The sequence below is a fragment of the Falco peregrinus genome, chromosome 8 (assembly GCF_023634155.1).
Source record: "Falco peregrinus isolate bFalPer1 chromosome 8, bFalPer1.pri, whole genome shotgun sequence".
In the NCBI taxonomy this organism is placed as follows: domain Eukaryota; kingdom Metazoa; phylum Chordata; class Aves; order Falconiformes; family Falconidae; genus Falco; species Falco peregrinus.
Genome location: NC_073728.1, coordinates 36,218,327 through 36,238,725, shown reverse-complemented (window position 1 = coordinate 36,238,725; position 20,399 = coordinate 36,218,327). Strand labels below are relative to the sequence as shown.

Below are 20,399 nucleotides of genomic sequence, written 5' to 3'. Positions count from 1 at the left end.
TCTTATGGATAAATATTCCTTTGACACCTTATTCTCCTGCTCTTTACTTTCCAGTGCAATCCATTTTTGGAAGACAGGGGATATCAGATACGTACATGGTATCCTTCTTCAGTTGCTAGGGGAAAGTGTTGTATGGCTTCATAAAATACCTTCCTGCGTTGTACTATGTTACCTCTTCAAATTGCAAATCTGCTTTTGCTCTATAGTCTCTTGTCCAGTTGCTTTACGGTGTAGTCCCATGCAGTCCAGGGGCTTTCATCCTGGCAGTGATTTTTGCTTTGAGGATGATGATTGGAATTGCCCTTTATCACTGCCTTCTGCAGGTTCTGTAAAGAGCCATCACCGTCACCATCTCCTGCAAAGCCACGTCTGCTGGCAGAGGAAATGGGCACATCTGTCTGGCTGCTGGGCACATGTGGGCAGTTAGTGGCTGGTGACTTTGTGTAAAGACTTCTTTCTTACTGAGAAAATGTGGTGGCAGGTGAGACTCTAAGACAGAGTGAGTTTTTCCTTCCAAAGTAATTGTAACACTTTTTTCTCTTGCTTGTGTTCATATGACCCCATTTGAGAATATTTAACCCAAGGTTTGGCCACGAGGAGCCTTAAATTATATTGAATATGTGTTGAGTACATTTAGGCATGCGATATGGGGACCACAATGTATCCTACTCTTGCACCCAAAGCTTGAAAGAATTAGAAACTGCCTTTTCTGGGAGGAAATGGCTGTCAAACTGCCAGGTTAGGTCCGGATCTTCTTTCTTTTACTCTAATTCAAATAAGAGAGCATACTGATCTGTATGGTTGCAGGGTATATCCTCTCTTGGTTCACAGAATTAAAACTCCCTCATTTTCAGTATTAGTACTGTAGATTTTAATTTCCATTAAATTGGCTCTGCTGTACTGGTTAGCCCGACTAAATGAGTGCTGTCTATTTAGGTAGTGTTGAATGAAAATAATCCTCTAAATTCAGACCCAACATATCAGTCACATTGAAAAAAACTGTGGATAATTTTATCTATGCTATACATACGAAAGAGATGTAAAGCACAGATGGCAAAATCCACACCTACCCACAGTTCAGGGCAAACCTCTGTGGCTGGAGGAAAAAATCTTTTGTGATGAGTGAATGAAATAGCTAAGTGATCTGGAAAAATGTCAAAGGCATGGAGATAGCCTAGAAACTGCAAATAGCTAAGAACCTACCTCTGCAGCTCTTGTTTAGTTCTCAGTTACTATGAGTTGGACCTCACACGGCACATGCATGTCTTTCCTACCCAGTAGAGCACAGTGGAGAGTTGGCAAAATAAGTGTTCACCTGTGCTTGGATGTCTGCTTATAGGAGGAGAAATAGAGTTTCTTTTTAACCACACTAAAAATTTCTAACCCATTCTTTCTTCTGAAATATTTAGCTGAAGTAGTACGTCTGGGTACAGTACTAGATACAAGTTCTACAGTTGTTTCGTTAGGCTGACTTATTAAACTGTGTCATTTCTCCATAAATCCATTATCTCCTATTCTGGCAAAAGTGAAGCAATCATAAACTTTGCTCTTATCCAGGCAGAAACGCATGTATACATACATTTGTGCATGCACACACACAAAATCCTCACACATAGAATTTATATTGTATATGAAATAGCAAATGTATATATTTATGCGTTCTAAAAATCTGTTTCTAAAAGTGTGGCATCTGTAGACTTGGCAATGATTTTACTGGAGCTAGATCCAAAATCTATTTAATTTATGGAAGCCTTTCCTTTTACTTCACTGGTAGTTGATTAGGCAGTATTTGTGTATATTAGGTAGTATTTATACATGTGTATATATATAAAAAAGTTCAGGGATATGGTGGTGGTCTGTACTGGAATTTGATAATCACCATGAAAATGAAAATTACAGAAATTTTCAGAAGGGTTTATTTTCCAGCTTCAGGGGTATGACAATCTCTGATCACCTGCTACAAGGCTAGGAGCAGTGATCGATCACCTCTTCGCAAGCTGGGAGGGTGGTTACAAGGCAGATGTACCATGAGTGCGACTGTACGGTCTGTGCAGACCAGGAACTAGAAGATAGGTTGTAAAAGTTATCAAAATCTCCAAGCTATAGAAATGTCTGTTAGCTTTTATTGGCAGATTTTTAATACCTGGAGAATCAAATTATTTATGGAACTGTTGCCCCAGTTCAGCTGCATGATTTTAAAGGATGTAGATACCTTGTTCTGCAGTGACTAGTTGAACTCCTGAGGATAATAAAAGTTTTAGAAGGCCTATAACATTTTCAACATGAAATGGATCCCTACCATAGCTAATTTGAGTCTCGGATATAAACCCATGCTCTTTAAATATAAAGAGCAGATATAAATTATCTTACATAAACGGATATAAATCCATGCTTTTTAAGAAGAGGTTAGACCATGTGATAACACTATATTTTTGAATATAATAATTGAGAGATCAGTTTTCAGTGATAATCTGGACTATTACTTGAGTTTTCTTTATTGTGCAATCCGGTTTGTTTTTTATATTTTTTTATGTTGAGAAAAAGGAGTAGCTGTAGTGATGCCGATCTGGATTCTGGCAGTTGGAGGTGGATTGTGGAACATGTGCGATGAACAGCAAACCCTCTTTGATCCTTTTAAAGTGCATCTTGAAGTGACTATTCCCTCTTCACCCAGCAACAGGCAGGTGTAAATACTCTGAGCAGCTGTGATTCTGTACAGTTTCGTGTTGGAGCCCTCCTCAGTAACTAAACCTGATAATAGATATAAGACATACCACAAACATAAATGAGCAATATCACTGTCTAATTGGACACAGAGAAGCTCAAGATTAGCAGTAGAGCATGGCAAAGAAGCAGGAATCTTAAGTCTGAGGCTGATACTGCATCTTTTAACAGTAATGTGCCACAGTGGCTAGTAACTTCTTTTTAGAGTAAGCCCTTTAATGGGTTCAAGAGGCAGATTTTAGTTTTCACAGTTGTGCATGTCACCCTAAGGAAAAATGTGGCTAGAATTATCTCAGCAATATTGCGGAATGGGTAGCAAGGAACAGATGTTAGTGAACAGCTGCATTGTAATTTTTATGTCTCTTTCTAAAATAATGGGCAGCAGCCCCGTGCTTGCGGCACAGTGTGTGGTAGACTGAACAGGCCCTTTCCTGTTGGAGAGATATGGTACCTAGCCATAGAGATTTTGCATCACCTGCCCCTGATGTGTCTGGGGTGTGTGCAGGGTGGCTGTTGCTGGGCAGACAGGCATTTCTGGCAGGGCTGCTTAGGCTTCTTTCCTACCTCCTTGCATACTTTTCCTTCGTGGCAGGAGTGGTCCTTGCTCAGTTCTTCCTGTTTCTTACTTGTGAAGCAGCAGATTAGGATGTGTAGATAGCAGAGGCTGCTGTGGAGGAGAAAGTAGCTAGTCTTGGAAAGACGTGGATTACAGTTGAGATGAAGGAAAGAGAAAGCCAAGAGGCCTGCATTTGTAACATCCCCAGCTGTCCTTTGGTGCCCCAAATTACTGCAAAGCACAACACTTTCAGCCCCTTCTCTCCAAAACATGCTCTGACTTTTTCTCTTTCTGTATTCTTTGTCCACATACTTAGTCCTGAGTCCTCTTCCATTTTCTCTGCCATGCTCCACTTCACCCCCCTCAGCCAGAACCCACCGGTTTGCCACCAGAACATCATTTTTGGTGACCCAAAAGTTGATCTATTTCCTCCTGAGTTCTCACCCTTTGAGTATCAGCATTCAATTTTGCTTATGCTTGAGAAATCTTGAGCTGGTCATGACGAGGATTTTATGCTTGGGTAACTGTAATCAGACTATAAGAGCTGCCATAATATAAATATTAAATGAAAGTAGGCCTAGCTTCGTTTAATCAGGCTGACTGCCTCTCATGTAGAAGAAATGTGGTGCTGATTATTGCAAACTCCAAGTTACTAATGAAGGAGCATTCACAGAATGTAATTTTTATTTGCTTATGGGAAGAAAGCCTGAAAACAAGAGTACCAGCAAAACAAAGAAATACGAAAGAGTTCTTGTCATGTGGCTAGCCACAGGAGACAATTAGGAAAAAAGTATACAGAGATCCAGAATTAGAAAGTGAATGAATACTGTATGCTCAAAAATATTTTCCTAACTCCTGACATAGCAAAAACCTCTTGGCAATTGCCTCCCTTCCCCTGAATGATCCCATACATGACACTCACTGTCACCCACTAGTACTCAAATCCTTTCAAATCATAGGGAAATGGGAATTAGCACATTTACAGGTTTTATTGAATTAATGACTTTTATAATTTAATTTTTTTTCTTTCTTAAACTCCAGAAGTTTCATTACTGGGTTTATTCAGATATTAAATCCTGTAGCCATCCTAAAACTGATTTGCTCAGGTTTGCTGAAAAAGCTCACATTACTCCTGGGCTTAGAGCACCCGTTGCTCTTGTTGGTCTGCAACTCCTTTTAATGCTAAGTTACAGTTCCTTGCAAAGTAATAGTTTTAACGCTACCTCTTCACTCCAGTGCTGAAAAGAGGCTGTAGAGGTTTTAACATTTCCTTTTTTGTGGGCTATTAGGAGCCATTAGTACTGAAAGATCTTGACAGAGCCTGCAGAGATAAAAATTTCATGAATACAAATTGGTAGGATCATAGGATAATTCGGGTTGGAAGGGGCCTTGGGAGGCGTCTAGCCCCAGCTGTTGCTCAAAGCAGAGTGAGCTGTGAGATCCGAATAGGTTACTCAGAATTTAAGCCAGTCTGGTCTTGAAAGCTTCCAAAGATGGAAGCTCCGCAACCTCTCTGGGCAAACTGTTCCACTATTCCCATGGTGGAAAAATGTATCATAGTAAGCTTCTTAACAACCAAGAAAATACAGAATTAAAACAGAGCAAACAGCTCTTGGAAAGTAACAGAATTATGTGTAGAAATCAGGAGCGTTATCTTTTATTTGTAGTATCCTAGCTGCTAGAGAACTGGATGAGGAACTGAAGCTTGTTTTGATGGCAGCTTTGCAAATGTGAGAATTTAGCTTCTACCTCAAGAATATCAATACAAATACTAGTGGTTTATAATGACTTTTCTCATACTTCTCTCTGTTGTGTTTACCTCTGTAGCTCTACTGAAATTGTTAAAATGTTTCCCCTGAATAAGGTAAGTGATGTTTTCAATGAATAAGGCAAGTGATCATGATACACAAGAAGTAAATTTTTTAAAGTGAGATCAATCAGTCACTGGAACAACCTCCTCAGGGACGTGGTAGTGTCCTCATCACAGGGGTTTTTCAAAATACGATTAGACAGAGTGCTAGATAATCTCATCTAGGCTCCCTTTCCCTTGAAATGTTGGACCAGGTGATTTTTTGAGATCCCTTCCAACCTGGGCTGTTCTGTGGTTCTGTGAGGTTCTTTACAATGGTAAAAGTAACTAAAAAACCCCAAATAACCCATGTAATCAAAAAAAGATCAAGTATTCTGAGATACAGGAATGAATAAAAGAATTGGTAGAATAGCACAGTATTTGACAAGGAGGTTAGTTTTTTAATGCTACATTTTAGTTGTATGCTAACAAAACTGGGAAGTAATTAGACTGCTTCTGTCAATCTTGTTTTATTCCACATGGTGTCATCACATTTCAAGGACTGGTTTAATGAACTTGAACTGTGGTGGTAAAACAGGTTCCAGAATGTAACAGACATACTACAAAGTACCTGAGACCCCTTTCCCTCTCCACGGCCCCAAAACAACTGTCTCTGTGAGGTGCTAAGAGAAAGTTAACACATTTTTTGCAGATTGGATTCATATGCATCACAAAGGTTTTTTGAATCCTTAATTCTGCTGCACTACCTTTGCTGCATATGAGAGCAGGTTGACTTGAGAGGCGCAATTACCAAGAGCTTCATCACAAGCCCTTGTCAGTACTGTGTTACTGTATTCCATTTGCCAGAAAGATAGTAGGATGACAATTAATGAGGGAAGCCTCTTGCAGTGGCTGTTTTATAGCTGTCAATTGGTACGAGGCCAGCTGTTATCAATCACCCTTGTGGAGCTTACCCCTGATCTCTTCTAAAGTAATAGATAGCAGAGCTTATCACTGAGGATGTTTTTGTAACTTTATTACTATTATCTATTTATGTTTTACAAAATGGTACAAACCAAGTAGCTGAGAGTCTAAATTTGCTGTCTGTCTTCAGGCTGACTGCTGCTTACACAGAAGAGCCGTTCCCTTTGGCCGGAATGGGTCAGCTGACGTAAAAGAGTATTCAGCATGGCAAAAGCCATGCTAAAGGTGGGGTCACTTTATTATGTTGAAGATTAATCACCACAGAGATCTGAGTGAGATTAATCTTTAGCTCTGTGGTGGAAATATTAACAGAATTTTAGTCTTAGCACTACCTGTAGGAAATCATAACGAATAATTACAAATATAAGACAGAATTAAGGATAAATCCATGAATTAGAAGGTGTTTAGCTGTCTGTGCTAGATGCAAATGAATTGAACAGTTGGACTTCTTATCCTTAGGAAATTAACTTCATGATAAAAGGAGGAAAAAATGTTTAACTTACTAATAGCAGCTTGAAAATGGACAGTTTGTGGAGATGGAACCCCCTGTATCTCAGTAGTTTTCGTAGCTATTTGCTTAAAAGCCATTATCTTATGCAAAGTAACAAATTTTTGATTAAGCAGAGACTATCAGGTGCTTACAGTGATAGATTTCCATTTCTGGTTTCCTTAAGAGTTGTGAGAAGTTGTCATCAAAATGAAGAATTGTGTCTGTTGGAGTTCCATACAGGGAATGTGCTACGCAAAAGATGAGGTCGCAGCTGTGTGTCACGTAGCGCAGTTACACTAATCTTGTTTTGCTGGGTGTGAGTGCAAATATCCAGGACTGGTGTAATACAAAATGGATATTTATAGGGTTGTATAAATATAAATGGATTGTATATGGGTTGTAGTACTGCCTTCAGAAGAATGCCATTTGGAAATTGTCAGGTTGTAGCGCACACAGAATCAAGCTTTAGAATGGACACATGAGTTTAGTTTTAGGATTTAGCCATAATCATGTTCCTGAATTCCACTAGAAGTAACCTAGCAGTAACTGAAGCTCAAAAGCTCTATATAGTCTGAGGCAGTTTTGAAAGTCCAAATAAATTTATTCTCAATATCTGTGGCTCTAATACAGCTGATTTAACAGCATGTTTCATCTATGACAAAGTTGACAAAATTGATGAGTTAATTTTTTAATACAATGAATTGTACTTGGAATTATCTTTTGGATTTTCAGATAGAAATACTGCATCAAAAACACATCAAGGAGTCTCTTCAGCAGATTATGATCTGCTACCAAGACCTACAGCAAACTAAAGAAGACTTGATGGTTTCACTGTTAAAATCGTAATATTAAATTCTTTTTACCAACAACTTAATGATGTAGTTTTAATTACTCTTGCATTCCAAGTGCCATTGCTGCAAGAAAAAAAAAACCCAACTTGTGGAAGTTTCAGCTTTAGTTGACCTAAAATTTTATTAGTGCCTGGCCATCAGAGACATGACCTCACCTTATCCTTTCTGAATTAGTCTATTATTCTTTAAACTATACTGCATTGTGAAAGATTCCAGAAAGCTTATTGTTTCTGAAAATCAACTCATGTTTTTCCATTATGTTTGAAAATGTTATGACTAAGTTTCCTCTGTTGTCTTTCTTTTTAGAAGTAATATATTACATGGAACGGAGTGAGATTTCAGATTCATTAATTCTCCATTAGATATTTTCTGTTGCCTGTCAAACCTGTAGGCATCAATTATTTTGTGTTATAGATCAGTTCTGTCTCTAATGATGTAGATATTTAGTGGGAAGCTCTTATACTAACTCATGTAGAAATGGCTGCAGAATAAGTACGTGACTTTGAGTAGGTGCGGGAGGTACGAGCAAGTGGTACTGATGACATATGATACATGGAGATCTCATGTATTCCTCATGGTTGTCACTGGACAGAGAGTACCCTCATGTCTTAGCAAGAATATATCAGCGTTCTGGAATATAAGGGCATCAGGTGGACCACCACTTACTCCAGAGGGTCTGAATTGCTGATAGTGATTATAGGGGACCTGGAGATTGAGGGCCGTTTATTACACTATGGTGATTCTAAGTCAGGGGTGTCTGTACAATCTTCACTAGGTTTTTGGTCAAACCTCACTTTGTGTCTTAACTCCTCTCATTAAATTTTATGGGTACTTTTAGTTGACTTGAACTTGTTTAGAAACGGCACTTGGCTCATCTAATTTAATTGAATGTTATTAATGAAATTGCATTTGCCAACAACCTTGGCACTAACATCCTTCGTGTGCAGTTGGAAACACTATTTAGTTACAAAGCAGTAATTGTTAGCAGATGGAAGTTAGCAGGCTTGTATTAAAGTTTTCATTGTCTAATGGCTTGAAAATAAAGCAAGCTTACAATAACCAATTGCAATTTGTTTATTATGTGCTACAGTTAACATTTCGGATTAATTTTTTGAGACTTCTTGTTTTATACATTTGTAGTTGGATTTTGCATGATTTGCAGTATAGATATAAATTATTTTTCTGTCAAATGAGATTGAAAGAAGACACCATGCAGTGTTTTGTTCTAGTAGTTTTGCAGATAAATTGATACACTCAAGAAGACAAGAAGCATGTATTTTTGCACTTAAATTACTATGTCATTACTCATGAATTTTTCATGGCTACGAATCCCAAAAGCCAGCATATAAAGGAGAATGTAGGCTTTCTAAATATGATGACTGAATGCTGATTCAAACCTCAGACTGTGTTTCTGTCTGGTATTAATACCCTTGTCACTGTTATTAACCTCTTCCTTTTTTTCTTTCTACTTTTAGCTATTTCTGGTGAAGTAGGTGTATAGGAATTCTTTTGACATAGTAAAACTGATCTGGGGAATAAGGGAAGCAGCTCAAGATTGCTGAAGTCATTACTTACCCTCTGGCATAGGCAAAGATACAAAATATTTGCTGTTAGGCTTGGGTAGTTGGAGAGTTTACAGACACAACCCCAAACTCTCCCAACTTAAATGAGAACCAAATCTAGCCAGTGCTCAGGCCAAGGGCTGGTTCCCCGGATGCATTAGGCTCCTGTCAAGCCCATAGGGAACGTCTGCCTGTCTCCTTAGACGATGTGTTCAGGGAATAGAAGGTATGCTAAGGGAAGGTGATGATGCTTCACTGCCTTCACTTTCCTGTACCCTTGGAATTCATCAACATGTATTGGCACGAGGAATTTTCATCAGTTGCTTCCAGTTCAAGGTTTGTAGCTATGTTGGTTTAAGCCTGCTGGGAATGGTAGAAAGGCTTGTCTTTTAGTGTGGCTTTCATGTCAAAGGTCGGCAAATTCTTGCATGAAGTATATGTATCTTATGTCAGTGTGTCACTGGCTCAGCAAATGGCATTAGGCAAGTCAGCCAACTTTTGTGGACCAGCTCTGCATTTGTCCCAGGTAGGTAAGTGGAACTTTTAGTATATGTTTCTGTACCTTACCCCCTTCCTCCAAAAAAAAAAAAAAAAAAAATCATCTTTACAACAGAATCTATTGTGAAGGATTGTGTAGTATAAGCTTCTTGGGTTATGGCAGTGCCAGATGTTACAGAAGTAATACATTAATGTGGTACTGAAAAGTTTTGAGTTTGACAAAAGTAGAGCAAGAGGCTCTGGACAGATTTCTGTGCAGTGATCCATTCAGATAGTGAAACTGCAAATCTCTGAAAAGATTCTATTGCAGAACAGGGAGCTGCTTGCAAATATGCAATGGAAAATGGAAAGCCCTCTAATTTTCAATTTTACTCATTCTTTTTGGGAGATGAACTTTCTTCCCGTTTGTATTACCATTTAATCATCACCTTGCTGTAGGATTGCAGAGAATCCTGTGAGTTTCTTCCTCTGTTGCAGATATGTGCCAGATTTTTGTTCTTGTGTTTGAGTCTAGAGGAAGGAGCCTAGGGTAATCGAACTGTCTCAAGCCTTTGCTGTGTACTTCTCGCAACAGGTTATATTTAACAAGAATGAGGACTGTGTTGTGATTTACTACAAAGTTGTTTAACGTGTCTTAATATAGTTGTAGCAGAGTTTTGCTTACCTGAGACGAGTACCTCATCTAAAATACCACTCCATTGCTAGGACAGACGCCAGCCTCTACTTTGTCTGTACTCTGTAGAAGGGCAGACCCTTTACTGAGAACTTATCTGTAGGATTATCTGGCTTGTCCACAGCACAGTTTAAGTGTCATTTGTGTTGGGGAATAAAATGGCCAGCTACTCGCATGCGCTGCTGCTGCAGCTGTGTCTTTTGACTTAGGCAGAGCAATGCCAGCTCAACTGCAGTCTCTAGATTGAGCTTGATGTGAACATTACATGTGCCGCCAACCACCAGATGGCCTGATGTCTGAGTTGTTGAAAATAGTAGCATGCTACTGGAATAATTATAGCATCCATAAACTGAGCTAACAGATAGGTACCAAATGATGAATAACAAAGGAAATACAACTACTGAAGAAAAAATCATAATGGTAGATATCACTTCTTAACTATTTCATGCTTTAAACATTAAAATTGCTCTTAATGTATATCTGTAGTAATAGAATTTTATATGAAGAGCTATTAGTAAAATGGAGTTATATCATTGATGTAATAGACTGGTTACTTTTTAGAGGAAATCGAAACCTTATATCCTGTACTACTTCACAGCAAGAAGAACTCCATCTCAAGAGTAGTACCAGTCTGTATGTTTGAACAAAAGCAAAATTTTCTTTTTTACTGTAAAGTTCTGGGTATGCATGATGTGCTTTGTAAACTTCATTGTGCCTGTGTCCTATAGAAAACTTAATTATTCTCTGTTACTTTATCTTCTTTTCATTAAGCCATTTGTTTGCTTTTTATAAGACTGGGTTGTAAGCTCTGCAGAGCAGGATTAGAGAGTCTAATTCTGCACAGCACCTGATCTGATGAGAATGATCCTTATTTAGGTATTGAGAGACCCTTGGACAGCCTATGAAGTGATGCATCTAACCTGCTGGTGGTTTTTTGTTTTTGTTTTTTAATATATACACTTAAAATCTTTTTTTTCTTTGAAACTTGGGGAGGAAACAGATGTTTCAGGTTCTGCTATTCTACTGACCAGATTTAGCAAACATCTGTCCTGGTTTGGTAAAGAGAATGAAGTTCCCTTGATTATTTCTCATGTAGGATCCTAGCAAAACAAGCAAAGAAAGAGAAATAAGCCTCTAGAGGACTCTGATAAATGATCAGGAGCAGAAGAGGCATATCTTTTTCTCTCACTCTGAAACATCATCTGGTCTGCCCCACGTTTTCGTATATAATCCAGATTTTAAGAACTGCGGAGGAACTGAACATTTCTTTTCATTCTTTTCTTTAATGCAAGTCTCTCTCTTCAGCGCTTTAAGATTTTTTTATCATTAATAACCTGTGTGTTGTCCTTCAGCACTGGGAGAATTGACAACTTTAAATATGCTCCTAACATTTCATTTTATTTTTCTCTTTTTTTCGCAGAGCATGTGTTATCTTGGGTGTCATATTCCTCCTGTCATCTATATGTATTGTGATCAAAGCCATCCACGACCTCGCAAAGAAGGTGCTTCCAGAAGTGGTAAGGTGATTCATGTTCTTTAAAGGTGTTCTCTTTATTCCCTGCACTGCCAGTGAGACTGAGAAAGAAAGGCCAGTGTCTCCTTTCAACAAGCCCTGCTGAACTCGGTGAAGCTTTGGCAGGTGCATTTCCTGCCTGGCTGTGCATGCTGGTCCTAGTCATCAAGCAGTATTTTTTCCTTGTGTGATAGAGTCTAGTCTTTGTTTTTTTATAGGCTTGACCCCATCTCTTCTTCTCCTTGGTTACCTTTATGGGCCACATCTTTCTGTGCATAATGACTTGAAGCTTTCATACAGGACTGTAGAAGTTCACTTACGGAGAGGAGGTCTCGTCTCTCAGGGCTTAATGAAAGTAGCAGAATTTTATGAGGTTATTACTCCACTGACTTCGTTGTTTTATTTTTAATGCGGAAAAAATGTATTTTTGGATTGTATTTTTTTGTTTTCCAGCTCTTGCCCCCAATTCCAGAGCCACGTATGAGTAGCAGGAATGGAACAGGTGAGGGGAGCATGCTGGGTGAAAGAGCTGGCTTCTTGACTGGCTCACCATGGAGCGTCACAAAGGGCTTTTCTCCTGCTCTCTGCTTTCTTTTGGTTATGAAAGCCAGCCCCTACCTGGCTTATAGAGCAGCTCTCCCCAGCGGCCTTTCTCCCAGCTCTGCTCTGTCCTGTCCTGCTTTGCTTCCTTTCAGTACTGGGTATTAAATTCCCTGACCTCTACTCATCCAAACCACTACTCACTGGGAGAGCCATTTGGCAATGGTTCCACTCCCAGAAAATTCTTGCTAATGTGCTCAAACAAAATGAGGCTTTAGTTCAGTTTTTGTGTATATCACCTGACTTGGAACTTTTGTATTCAGCCTTCGTGAAGTGTGGTCTATTTGCAAACGTGTGCAGACTTCCACATCAGGGCTTCGCCCTGCCATGTACCATTCTCAGCACATCACTAGCGATAACCTAAACTCCTGGCTTTCAACCAGGAGTTGGAGGCAGAGCTGGAAAAACAAGCCAAAATGGAATTCCAGCTTGTTACCCGCTGTTGGCAGTGCAGATGATGTACTGGGTCCTGTGCTCTCATGGAGCTTCCAAGAACCTGGACTACTACAGAAATTTATTTTCAGTAGTTTAGTGGGATTTGGGCAAAGATGAGTAGCATAGCAAAAGCCCATTAACTAATGAATTACTGAGTTGCAGCCAGGTGCATAGTTTGACTGCAGGTGATTCACATTCTCTTTGCATTTCACTTTTTTCCTCTTTTCCAGCCTTCATGATTTACTGCCTCCTCAGCTTTGCCAGCATAACAGTACATGTAGCTGTTCACCAGCCTGGTTCTGTCAGAATGATCTAGGTTAGCTTAAACACTTTTAACAGTCAGTTCTTAAACTCGACCACAACATTTTGACAGAACTGGGTTAAGGAGTGAGCATGGATGCTATTATACCAGTAAGGTTGAAGATCCTGTAGGGGAGACACTACATGATGGATGGCCAGCTCGAGGACAACCTCTTAACTTGGCTGTACCCGAACAGTGCCATCTGGCTACAGTTGACTCTGTAAAGGAGAATTAAAATAAGGGAGGCTGCAATGATGATTAAAACACCCATTTGGTAAATTTGTGCGAGTGTAGATCAGATTATTTTGGATGTTGCAGTCTAATTCATTGTGGACAAATGCCCTAATAATTCCAGCAGTAGGAGCAAAAGTTTAAAAGGTGTCATCTGTATCTCACTCTTCCATCATTACAGGTACTGTCAACAGGTGAAGGCTCGGTTTCTTACATGGGGAGAAATGTCTCCTATTTGCAGCATCGAAGTTATTTGTAACTTGCAGATCTGTGGTACTTCCTCATTTTGAATTTTTGAAATACATTTACAGCAGGAAAAAAATACAAAATCAGAAGGTATTCCTGAATCAGAAAATCTCATTACATTTTGAGTGTCCTTTAAGAGTAATTTGTACAGATGCCTTTTGTCACAGACTGCTTTGGATTCAGGCTTCGGTGCGCTGAAACTGTGTCAAGTAGGTGAAAGTTAGGGTGCATAGTGCTAACAGATGACATGGTATCAGGATAAACAGGTGATCATGTTCCTGTGATATTGCACTGAGTGTTCTTGCAGGGTTAAGCACTTAAGTACTACCAACAGTTTGAAAGGTGTATCTGGCAGGCACAGGCTGTGGCTGACGAGTGGTAGGGTAAAAGCCACATGCACACATGTGAAGGATTTTCATACCCTGCAATTCTGTCTGTAAAGTAGGTTAGAACAAGGGATGAAAAAATGGTACTTCTGTTCGGTGTCTCTTAAATGACATGGCAAGGATTCTCATTTTAAAGTCCCTCAGTGCAACTCACTGTGGGAAACTGATTCAGTAAGAGTTGCACGACAGGTGTAAACTAAGAATAACACTGAAAAATGAGGAGGACAGCGTTACTGCACCAAGTCACGGACAGTGAGGCATTATGCCTAGGAGTTGCTACATTACAAATAGTTGGGGGAAAAGGGTATTGTTTAATGGAATCCTTTTCAGTTGCTCTAGCTGTGCCTGAATCTGATTTTCTGTTTGTGTAATGCTCCCTTAGCTGCTCTGTGTCTCAGCAGAAATAGCCATTCTTTCCAGTGCTGATGGGGCGTGTTCTCAGCTCATCTGCAGCAGCCTGGCAGTATCATTGTTGTCTTAGCAGAAATGAAATCTGGTCAAGTTAAATCAGTAAGGGGGAGACGTTTCTGCCTCTACTCTCTTGTCTAGGGTGCTGTCTTCTCCTTCCTGGACCACAAATGAACTAATTGCTAATGATACTAATTTCTGTAATATCTTGCCATGTAGTTTAGCTGTAGTGTATGAACATACATGGAAAAATAATAGAACAGTGTTTTCTGCTAATGGCTTTTTACATAGCAGTGAAGTATCCAGTTCTGCATCAAAATAGTGACCTGAAATATTTTCTTGTTGCAGAATGGCTGTGTGATCATGGCCATGACTCCCTTAAAGATCTTTGTGAAACAAAGTTAGCGTAAGTTAGCTGAAGCAGGCCTTGCAGCTGTGCTGAGGCATGCTGATAAGGAAGCTGAGAAAAACACTGACCTTGTGCCTAATGTTGTAAATAACTTTGAGGAATTCGCGTAGACAAGAGAGGAAAAAAAAATATGTAGCTAGCTATCCGCAGAAACCACAAGTAGGAGGACGTATGAAAATGTAACCCTTTAGAGCTTAGCCAATCAGCAGATGACTAGTAGGCATAATTAACTGGAACTGTATATAAGACATAATCGCACCATAATAAATCGAAGCTTGCTTTATCACTCATATTGAGTCGGCCGCGTGCTTCCCCTCGCTCGTCATTTTCTGACTGTGATTTCTGTATTACTGGGATTTCATATCAGTGTGCTACTCTGACACCAGGGAAGTATCCTTGTGGTAAGCCAGAACAGAACATTAAGACCAAGGAAAGGTAGCGTAACTCCACTGGTGTCCCAAACTGGTATAAAACTAGGGTGAAGAGCTCTGCACTAGATTAAGAGGACGTATGCCTCAGCATATTTCACATGTGAGTCATAGGTGCATGATTTTTTATTTTTTTTTACAGTTTATATCTTTATTTGTCTTTCTTGAAGCAAAGGGCATTGAAGATTTGGGTACTTTTTGAAGCGTCTTGTGAAATTTTAAATTTTCAATTTTAAAGGAGATAATGTGGCTAAAACACAAAGCTAGTATTGTCAGTCTCAAAGACAGAAGCTGTTTGGAATGCATTGCTCTGCTGTTCGTGGGGGATTCATGGTAAATGTAATGTTAGTGTAGAGAAGCGTGGCTGACTGCATCATTCCCAGAACTGTAATGTCTCTTCCACCTCATCATTTGTGGTAAACTTAGGTGACTTTGTCAGAGTTGAAAATTGGGAGCAGTTATAACTTCTCTGAGTTCATTTTAATTTGCATAAGTTTTGGAGAAAATATTATGATCTGGAGAGTTTAACTTCAGAAATGAAACTGATCAAGCAATTAGGTATCTGCTTGCTAATTGTAAGGTGCTATAATTAAAATCCCAAAAGCATAGGCAGTAGCTTCTAAGTAATTCTGGATCAATTATACAAAGTTCATTGTCTTTCTTGTTGCACATAAGATATATTGGTTACATATCTGTCAGTTCTTAATATGCATGTAGCAAGAAAGATACTTCCTTGGAAGGAATTTATGAGGTCTTTAATGTAGCAATTCCATTGTTCTTGAAGCGGATCTTAGAAGAGTCGCTTTCATGACAATACTACTGATTAGAAAGCATATAAAATTCACATGAGTAAGGAATAATTTTAAATGCTTTTTCAGATGTTTTGAACATGTATTTTCTTCTACTTATGGGGATGTTTAGAAATGGGATTCTTCAGTATCATTGTCATTTTATATGATGATTTCAGCTGCAGGTCTGATGATCCTCACCAGGATTTGGAGAACCAGAAGAATGATAGGCTTACACATTAGTGGCATTAATATGTGTAATAAATGGCATAACCAGCTCAACTACCGCATCCTGTAAGGGACTTAAATGCCCACAGTTTCTTGTTAGGCTGCAGAGAAGAGCTACTTAATTTACAGGACAGGAGCTCAGGTTTAGCTCAGTCAGGTATTTTTCGGTCACATGTTTGAATTCTCTTTTATTTCATGCTGAATTTTGTTGAAACACTGTGAATGATACCACTCCTGATCTGCACTGGCCTAGAAGAGAGGACAGTTAGAGCTCCTGACTTTCTGCATTTCTGAATACTGCTTCTGCCTTTCTTTTCTGCTTTTTTTTCCATTTTACCTCTTTCTCAGTTGAAGTAAAAATCAATAATAGGTACTGTATGTCACTACACATGCTTTCAGCACAGGCAGTGTTTTTTGCAATACTTTTTATGCTTCAAAACCTTGGGAAACACAGAAATGACGTGTTTCTCCTTTTGGTTCCCTTGCTTGATATGCTAAGGTCTGTAGTTAACTTTGAAATAGCCTGTAAGGCAGGATATGAATGACTAGGTGAGTTAATTTTTAAAAAATACGGATAAGTTTAATGATAAGAGTTTGTCTAGAATTTTGATTGCTGGTAGTGTGTGTCTTTTCTGTATGCAACAGCAACTGCCGCCATACTGGGTCAGGCTAAAGGCTCATCTTTGGTCACCACTGACTTTCTTTGTACCTTTTTTTTTTGATTTTATCTCCATTTTTAGATGGGGAAGCCTAAAGAGTCCACAGGGTTCAAGGTATAGGTGTCACTAGGGATTTTTACAATATGTTCATTTTGGTGAATTCCTATTGAGCACTGTATGATATTTTTACAGAACTTTTTACGTGTGGATTCCATCTTCTGCAGAACACTGAGTTCAGAAATTGTCACTGTTAGGTAAACTTAGGGCTTTCCCTGTGCACAGTGATTTATATTTATATTATAATTATGAAGAAGCTTGCCCTGAAAATGACATTTTGTGTCAGAAGAGATAGCCAGTGAATTAATTATACACTTACTATATAATTCTGCATTTGTGTTAATTACACATTACTTACTATCATGGGGAAAAGTTTTTTTTCTAGTAATTGAGATATATATTAGTCCTCAGGGGTTAAGATACAATCTCTTGTGCTAGCGTTTTCAATGTTCGCAGTACAAAGTAGTGTTTTCCAACAACCGATCCATAGAATTGTATTGTTTATTGAGCTTTAAAATGAATTAAGTCATTAATTATAGGGTTTGGTGATAAAGTAGATGTGGGAAAAATATTGCAACTAATGGGATCTGTTTGTCTAAAAAGTCTGGAAACTGCCAATATTGAATATATGCAGTGAGAAGTGTAATGGATTTTTTTTCCTTCCACATTTTTGAAGCTTTGGACATTACTTCTAGTGAGCATTAGAAGATGTAGTATGGGTCTCTGATTTTTGGGTAGAGGAGTAAATGATGAGAATAAAGCTTTCATTTCCCTTCCAGAGAGGATCTTTCTGTCATGTAATCTTACCTTGAATTTGCAGAGATGCTTCATTTTCCTTTGGAGGCAAGTTTGTGTGTGGGTGTGTATGTAGACGCAGTTTCTGCGTGCATCAACACACACACGCAGGTTCATTCTTCATCGAGCCGCGACCTCCGCTCTCATTTGCCTGAAAATATTTTTAATTAAAGCTCTCTTATTTTATGAATTTAGTGATGTGATGACATTTTCCACTTCTCTTGGAGCATGTTGGTTTTAAAGGAAATCTTACTGTTTCTCTCATAGCGTATAGCTAGGATGCTTAGATATTTGGGTAAGATTTCCTGTAAAAAGTGGGCACACTTGTGCTGTGTAGGACCTATACGGTGCCCCCAGCCCTTCCCAGAATTTTTAAGTGGCAATGTCTTAGACTTTCTGTGCAATTCTGTACAGTGGATCTGCCCAAACACTATGCATATGTTTGCAATGAGGAGCAGCTCTGAATATGCTGCTACACACCTGGAAAACTTGAAAAAACATGGAAAGATAACAAAACTCAAAGAAAACAAACTTTTTACAGGAAAGAGAAATGTACCATTAATGTGTGGGAACGTTACAGCTACAAATTCCACTTCTTTCTGTGGTGTTCTTCTACTTTCTGTATAGTTACGCATTTCTTATATAGCTCTTACTCTTTATTCTTTGAGGGTCTGCTTCAGCACGACATGCTGCAGTTATTTCAGTTTCATATCGGTGACCCCTGAGGAAATATTTTTCACTGATCAGATCTTTCTCTTCCCCGCCTTCTTTTTCTTTGTTCCTAATATGCTTGCTGGAAGTGTTAGAAGTAGTAGGCCAGCTGCTGTTCTTTCTGGGTTGTTTGGAATTAAGATTTCTGACAATTTTAGCTGTTGTACGATACACCTGACTTAAAAAGCTAATCAGTATTTGACATTTGGAATACAAAACCTTAATCGTGTTTACTCTTCCACTTAACTTTAAATGAGTATTTCTCAGATCATGTAATTTAAGGGCTTTTTTTTTTCTGCAATGCTGAGTCTTGAACCTAAAATAGAATCACTTCTTATTGGCTCAGAAATCATTTACTATGGGTTTTTTTCACCCTAGATGTCAGATTCAGAATACTTCCCCTATTGTTACTCGCAGCAGTTGTTCTTTAACCTATGTTAGCTGTAATAAGATAATTCCCACTAGGAAAAGGAGTTACCATTCCTTTATTGATGTTTCAGGGAGCTATATCCACAGCAAGTACTGACCCTGAGGATTTGGTATGCACGTATTTCATTGCAAATAAGGAGGAACAGTGATATTGCATTTCGTTGATGACATCATGCTTGGATTTCTGTGTAAATTCTAGTGACTTTTTGGATGTTTTGTTAATACATTGAGAAAGGAGTTTAAAAATGAACTTAGGCATAGGTTTTCAGCCTTGTTTTGTGGTTGCATTTGCTAGTGTTAATGCTTGCCATCTCCCTGATAAAAATCCGTTTTCATTTGCCGCTTTACCTTCATGTCATGACTTCATGTCAATTACTATACATTCTTGGATAGTATGAATACAATTTAACTGTAGATGATGTATTTTATTTTGACTGTTTCCACAAAAAATTTGCAAGCCTTTTCTTGTTTATTAAAGAAGGCTAAAAAAGCCCAACCCAGCCACACTGAGAATGACTGTTTTAATTTCACCTGGGGTTGTAAATCAATATCCATTTACTATTCAGTTACTGCTTGCATTTCCCTAGGTGATAGTATAACACATGTAATGTCAATGCAGTTTGGCATTTGTCCTCATTAGTATGGCAAAGGACACATTTTTTTGCAAGAGTAAGCAAGCATCATGCCGTATTTCTGACATTTCCTGCAGAACAAAGGAAAAATGTCATCAGTTTGTGTATAAAAGACATGCACCATCTGATGTGGTGCTTCCAGTGCTTTTATAAATGAAATAATTTGAAAGGTTAGGCCGTGTGTAATTCTGTTGTATGCTATTGATTACAGTTGCAATGGGAAGATAGGGGTGGCACAGGGTAGCTTTGAGCTCTAATTTATTTACTAATTTAATTGTTTATAACAAATACATCAGAAATATATTAATGTCAGCAGTTGAATTATAGGTCAATAGCAATATAGCAAACAATACTTGTGATTATATACACATAATATATTCCTTATGTGTACTTTCCTATATATTACTAATCTCTCATAAGTTATATATATGTAATTTATTGCTTACCATTTCAAATCAAAGTACCATTAGAATTCTGTTTTATAATTGTTACCTATTACGTATGATTTGGTGGTTTGGTGTTTGGCCTTAAACAATTAATTTAACCCTAAAATACACATGCTTCTTACAGGTTGGTGAGAATGTCGTGGATACTTGAAGTAGCTGGTAAGCCAGGGTTAGGAAAAACATCAGTGACACTTCACTCTTGGTTCAAGTGATTGGTGGGAAGTCTTGTGCTCAGACTTTACCACACACTGATAAGAAATAAAAGTTGACAACTTTGGTAGGGTCTGTGAAATGTATTGCTGGTCTCAATCCCCTACTGATGAGGGAGATGGCAGTCTCACTAGGGAGACACTTCCAAGGGTGGACAAATACCATTTAAAATTGTGGTTTATAGCTCTTTGAAGCTAAAATGATGTAGATGAATTCTGGGAAAACAGGAGGCATGAGTGATTGTAGAGTTTCAGGCAGACCCTTTGCAGGGATCCTAAGGTCACCAGAAATCTCTGGAGTCCACAGCGTGTTGGTTCCTGGCCCTGGAACCCCCACCGTGGCATTCAGCACACCCTCTTT

At 38.7% G+C, this 20,399-nt stretch overlaps 1 protein-coding gene across 1 annotated transcript in view; it reads left to right on the top strand.

Annotated features, from left to right (window-relative positions):
* The window catches only part of TMEM163 (transmembrane protein 163), a 101,567-nt gene that overhangs the window by 67,998 nt on the left and 13,170 nt on the right, over window positions 1–20,399 (top strand). Inside the window, 1 exon segment of the mRNA XM_055811901.1 lies at window positions 11,548–11,644. Coding sequence (XP_055667876.1) covers window positions 11,548–11,644 — 97 coding nt within the window.